Genomic DNA, 6,003 nt, shown 5'->3' with positions numbered 1-6,003 from the left:
CCTCCACACTTCATCTTGGGCAGGGGGAGAACAACGCTGGCTGTGTGCAGGATATGGGAAAGGGTTTTTTTTGGGAAGTTCTGGCTGCTTCCTGAGGTTCCCTGGGGTGGGAAAGGGGGGTGTGTGATGAGGTAACCCGTAAGGAGAAGCCTTCTGGAGGGAGCATAAATCTTGTAACTGGAGCTGAAGGTCAGGGGAAGGGATGGCAGGGGGAGGGTGCCAGGAGCAGCTCGGCCCTGCTGGGACAGATGTGGAGCCGCCCCTGCGGCCTCTGGCTCTGCAGGGAGCTGGCACTGGCAGCTCTTGGTGTGCCAGGAGAGCTGGGACTGCTGATGCAGCCTCCCCTTCTCCTTTTTCCTCCCTGTGCTTCCCGCCCCAGCTCCCCATGGCTGCATCCCCCTTTGGGGCCATTTCCCTTCCCAAATCCGGCACCAAGAGCTCGGCACCTTTGTTCCAGGGGAGCCTGCCCCTCTGGCTGGGGCTGTGGGGCTCCCTCCTGCCCTGGGGGACCGGCCTGGCTGGGAGGGGCATTCCCGGAGAGCACAGCCAGAAGTGATTCTGCAGCGTGGAGAAGAGGCTGGGATGGGCTACTGGGCCCACTGGCCATTAACCCCCTCCCTGCCACCCCTGTGGGTGGGTGGGCATGTGCCAAAAACGCCTTTTCCCGAGAAAACCAAGCACAGAGCTGTAACAACACCTTTATTATTTTTCCATGTGACTTTTCCCACTATCAATTAAAAAAGAACCCAACAACAAACACAAAACCACCACCCGAGGCCCTGGAGCCTCTGCAGGCGGGGGCAGGGGCGGCCCCGCTGGGGCAGCGGCTCCGAGCCCACCGAAGCCGTGCCTGGCACGGGGGCCAGGAGGTGGGGACGATGTGGCACCGGGTGACAGGCAGGGGACCTGGGACAGCGTCTATGTCGCCTTCTCGTAGGTGCGGGTGGAGACCACGTTGCCCATGGTGAGAGTCTGGGGGCAGAGAGGTGGCAGGAGTTAGTGCTGCTTTGCCTAGCTCTGAGCTGACCCACTTCAAACCATTTCTGAGGCAGGAGCCTCAGAATAAAACCAGTTCTGAGGTGGGAACGTCAGAATAAAACCAGTTCCTTACCAGAACCAATTTCCCATCCTTCAGCTCTCGGACCAGCGACGTCTCCTTCCCCTCCCACTTCTGCACGTGGATGAGTTTGCCTCCATCCAGTGTGACCAAGGACTGCAGGGAGGGATTCAGAGCCACGGTTACTTTCCGGGTTTCTGGGCTCCGAGGGGGTTTATTCCTCACAGGGGGCCCTGGAGCCCCGCAGGGCTCGGGATCAGCCTGGGGGTGCCCCTGTGGGGATGCCCACCTGGCACCAACCCTGCCTGGCTGGGTCAGCCGCGCTCAGCCCCGCCTGGATCTGCACTGGCTCACGGCCTGGCTGCTCCCCTGTGACCCCAGTGCCACCGGCAGGGTCACCGTGCCCTCCGTGCCCCGGGCCACGTCCCGCTCCGGGGCCACCCGGACCTGGCCCGTTCGCGCTCCCGAGCGCGGCTGGCCGGCTCCGGCGGGGACCAGGCAGGCGGGGCAGCGGTCGGGGCTTGGAGCCGAAGCGTCCCTGCCCTGCAGGGCCCGCCGGGGCTCCTTGGAGCGGCTGCTGCGGCAAACGCGCCTGAGCTCGCCGCGCTGCTGTTTGCAGAGCGCCGCTGCTGACTCAGCCCCGGGAGCCGGCCCGTGCCAAGGTTACTGTGACAGCGCCGGCCGCGGCACGCACGGCGGGGTTGTGCCGGGACAGGCGCTGGCACCAGCGCTGGCACCGCCTGCCTGTCCCCATCCTGCCCTGTGCCCCCCACCCAGCCCCTCCGGAGCCGGGGGCTGCCCCAGGGCTTGGGTCTGTCCAGAGCTCAGGTGTGCCCCAGCCCCGGATCCCCACAAGGCTCTGGGTGCGCCCTCAGACCCCGATTACCCCATAGCTGTGTCCCCCCACTGCTCAACTGTCCAAAAGTTTGGGTACTTGCAGGGTGTGGGTGCCCCACAGCCAGAGGGCAGGGATGGATGGAGCACCGGGGAGAAATTCCTCCCTGGGAAGGGGCGAGGCGCTGGCACAGGGTGCCCAGAGCAGCTGTGGCTGCCCCTGGATCCCTGGCAGTGCCCAAGGCCAGGCTGGACAGGGCTGGGAGCAGCCTGGGACCTGGAAGGTGTCCCTGCCATGGCAGGGGCGGCACTGGATGAACTTTAGGGTCCGTTCCAACCCAAACCATTCCAAGCTATCCCGGGTGCCCCACAACTCCCCGCACCCCAAGGCTGACCCCAGTGCCCCATCCCGTCCAGCCCCGTGCCTCGGCAGCCGTCCTGGCCCCGCTGACCCATCACGTGCCCTCTGGCCCGGCCCAGGGACACCCCAAGGGCACGTCCCGGGCCGTGGCAGCAGCTCCGGGCCGGTCACACGTTCCTGCTGCTTGAACAGCTTCCAGCAGCTCCGCGGCAGGGAGGGACCTCACACTCAGCCCCTTCCCCCAGCCTCACTCGAGCCCAACCCTTTGTGCTTCCTGCTCTGGGGCCAGGAAAGGGGTTTGTGGCCGAAGAGCCCCCAGGTTCCTGCTGAGGTGCCCCCCGGGCTGGGTGTGGGGCATAGAGCTGCTCCGTGCAGCTGGAATCTAGGAAAAATCAGGAGCTGGGCCACTCCTTCGAGGGAAAATGTCCCTGCAGGCTGGGAGAGGCCAGGAAAGGCACTGCTCTCTCTCAGGTGATTTTTTTCCTTTGCTCTTACAGAGAGGAGCAGCTTGGTCTGGGAAGTTTTGAGCTCCCCAGGGACCCGCAGCCCTGGGACGAGCCCTTGGAGCGGCACCGAGCAGCTGGGATTGCCCCGGTGCTGCATCCCTGCAGCGCTGCCTGCTTGGGAGGGCAGGCGGAGGGGAGTGGGCTCAAAAAACAGGGGTGGTGCCCCTCTACCCCCGGAGCAGGGACACTTCCCACCACCCCACCACGGCCTCCTCTTGAGCAAGCTGGCACTCGCCAGCCCGGCTCTTGCACAACCTTCCCGGCAGCTCCGTCGTGCCCGGGAGAGCCCCGCTGCAACACGGCTCCGGGGGTGCCCGGCCGGGAGCGGGCTGGAGCAGCAGCCCCGGCGGGCACAGGGCCGCTCCCCTCGCACAGACAGCCAGGATGGAGCCCCGGAGCCCCGGGCTGGCGGGGCGATCCCCCGGAGCCCACAGAGCCTTTCGGGGGTGCCGCGGGGCGGGGCGGGGGGCTCACCTTGACGTGCCTGTCGTCCGCCGTGGTCTCGTCGAACTCCTCGCCCAGCTTGAAGGTGATCTCGGTGTTCTTGAAGGTGCTCTGGGTCTTCACGGTGACCTTGTCGCCGTCCAGCTCGATGATGGTGGTGGGCTTGGTGAAGCCGGCCACCTGCCGCGTGGCGAAGCCCACGCCTGGGGAGCGAGGGGGAGGGCGTGTGGAGGGGCACGAAGCGGCCACCCAGCCCCGGCATCACCCCCGAGCTCTTCCTCCCCGTGCTGGTGGAGGGTGAACCCCAAAACCGCTGCCCGCTCACGGTCCTGGGGGGCTCCGTGCGCCCCCGGGGCAGGAGCAGAGAGGGGGTGCAGGGAGGGATGGATCCGGGAGCAGCCCCTGAGCTGCGTGAGGGGGGGGCTGCTGTCTGTCCCCCATTCCCTGCCCTGGGCTGGGCTGGGGGACTCCCCCTGACCATGCCGGAGCTGGCTGATGGGGGGCTTGGGGGCTGGGAAAGGCTGGGGGGGTTCCTGAGCGGCCCCCAGCACCCACGGGGGGCATCTCATCCCTCCACCCTCTGCCAAAGGCTGGCCCTGGGGGGGGCGCACGGGAAGGACGCGACCCTTCACCCCCTCACCAGCCCGAGCCCCCTCACCCTGCCCAGCCCCACGTGCACAAAACCCCAGAGCCCCTCTAAACCACCCACGGAGGCAGCAGCGACTTCTCCACCGCCCACAGAACCCCGTGGGGAGGCAGGGGTTCACCAGGCAAATTGGGGTGGGGGGGTATAGGAAATAAAAAAAGGGGTGAAAAAGAGGTGACGTGACCCCGAATCCGCTCTCAGCCGCGCCCACTCACCCAGCGCTTTCATGTACTCATCGAAATTGTTGGTGTCCACCAGCTTCCAGGTGCCCACGAAGGCGTCGACCATGGCGAGGGGGCGCGGGGGGCCGCAGACGCGCGGGGCTCCGGCCGGCTGCGAGCGTGGCACCGCCTGCAGCTGCTCCGGCCCCGCGGCCGCCTTAAATAATGTCCTCATCACATGATTGGAAAGAGCAGAACGCGCTCCAGAAATACTCCCCGGCAGCGCTGCCAGCGGCCACCCCGGCCCGGCCACCCGCCCCCGGCCACCGCCCCCCGCCCCGGGGCAGGGGTGGGCACAGCGAGAGGGGCACTTGTGCCCTGAGCCGTGCCCGGGCTCTGCGGGGCACGGCGGGGACGGGCTGCGGGGTAGGGGGGCGCTGAGGTGGGCGAGAGGTTCTGTGCCCAGCCCAGGTGGTCCCGTGGGTGCGTGGGGAGGGGCAGCTGCTGCCCCTGGGCACGGTCAGGGCGTGGGGACAGCGACGGCGGTGATGCCCTTTAGGGACACGAGTGGCGGGGATAGGGGAGCTGAGCTGGGGAAACTGAGGCACGGGGATAGGGGAGCTGAGTTGGGGAAACTGAGGCACGGGGACAGGGGAGCTGAGTTGGGGAAACTGAGGCACGGGGACAGGGGAGCCGAGCTAAGGAAACTGAGGCACTGGAAGCAGGGAGCACCGGGGAGGTGTGTGGGAATACGTGTGGGGACTCCAGGAGAGTGTGGGGACATGTGAGACACCCCCTCCATTCCGCGTGTCTGTGGGGACGCGTGACCCGGTCCCAGCTCGGTGTGCCTGTGTGTGTGGCCACGTGTGTGACCCTGTTCCCTCCCTGTGTGCGTGGGAACACACGCGTGTGCCGCCAGTGCTGCTTCGGGTGCCGGGGGGACGCGGGGGACAAGCACAGACGGGGCTGTGGGACCCCCAGCAGGTGCCCCCATGTCCCCGTGCTTTGGGCTCCAGCGCATCCCCAGCCCCTTCCCGGCGTGGGTGGGTCACCCCTGGCCGTGGGATCCGGTGTCCCCTGGAGCCCCGGGGACGGTGCCCGCTCCTGCCCCCACCCCGGGCCGCGGAGGGACCCAGCTGGGGGCTCAGGTGTCCCTGAGCCCGGTGCTGCAGCGTGTCCCCTTGCCTTGGGGACTTGGGGGTCACAGGCACCAGGGCCAGGAGGGACCGGGGACACTTTCTCCCTGTCTCTGGCCTCTGTGTGACATCGCAGACACCCAAAAATAGCCAGAGCTCGTGTTCGGCGTCCTCCTGCTGGCACTGCCACCGAGCAGGACCCCTCACCTCGTGCCCTGGGGGCACAGGACTCGTCCCGTGGGATGCGTGTCCCTGTCCCGTCTGGGACACGGGCAGGGCGCTGCTCGCCAGGGTCACAGGGACAAATCATTCCCCAGGGACACAGAGCCCCCACGGCCGGGGGGACACCGAGGGCAAGGACTGTCCTCTGTCCCCTCACCTGGGTGGCAGTGCCCCAGACCCGCACTGTCCTGTCCCCTTTACACAACGGGACCAGGAGATGGGGACATTGACAGGAACAGCTGCCCTGGCACGGGGACACCCTGGCACGGGGACACCCCAATATAGGGACACCCGGGCACGGGGACACCCTGGCACGGGGACACCCCAATATAGGGACACCCGGGCACAGGGACACCCACTGACAGCGACACCCGGGCACAGGGACACCCGGGCACAGGGACACCCCAATATAGGGACACCCGGGCACAGGGACACCCGGGCACAGGGACACCCCAATATAGGGACACCCGGGCACGGGGACACCCACTGACAGCGACACCCGGGCACAGGGACACCTGGGCACAGGGACACCCCAATATAGGGACACCCGGGCACAGGGACACCCACTGACAGCGACACCCTGGCACGGGGACACCCCAATATAGGGACACCCGGGCACAGGGACACCCACTGACA

The 6,003-nt window shown here is 67.3% G+C and overlaps 1 protein-coding gene across 1 annotated transcript; it reads right to left on the bottom strand.

The window, feature by feature from the left end:
• Positions 1 to 686: 686 nt before the first annotated feature.
• Positions 687 to 4,203, bottom strand: FABP3 (fatty acid binding protein 3). The gene is made up of 4 exons (XM_021528398.3): positions 4,064 to 4,203; positions 3,233 to 3,405; positions 1,112 to 1,213; positions 687 to 972 (listed from the first exon to the last, which is right to left on the bottom strand). The coding sequence occupies exons 1-4, from the start codon at positions 4,134 to 4,136 to the stop codon at positions 919 to 921; spliced, it is 402 nt and encodes a 133-aa protein (XP_021384073.2). The 5' UTR covers positions 4,137 to 4,203; the 3' UTR covers positions 687 to 918.
• Positions 4,204 to 6,003: the final 1,800 nt, after the last annotated feature.

This window comes from Lonchura striata, chromosome 23 (assembly GCF_050655825.1).
Source record: "Lonchura striata isolate lonStrDom1 chromosome 23, ASM5065582v1, whole genome shotgun sequence".
Taxonomy (NCBI): Eukaryota; Metazoa; Chordata; class Aves; order Passeriformes; family Estrildidae; genus Lonchura; species Lonchura striata.
The sequence above is the reverse complement of the archived record's forward strand: the minus strand, read 5'-3'. Positions and strand labels throughout refer to the sequence as shown.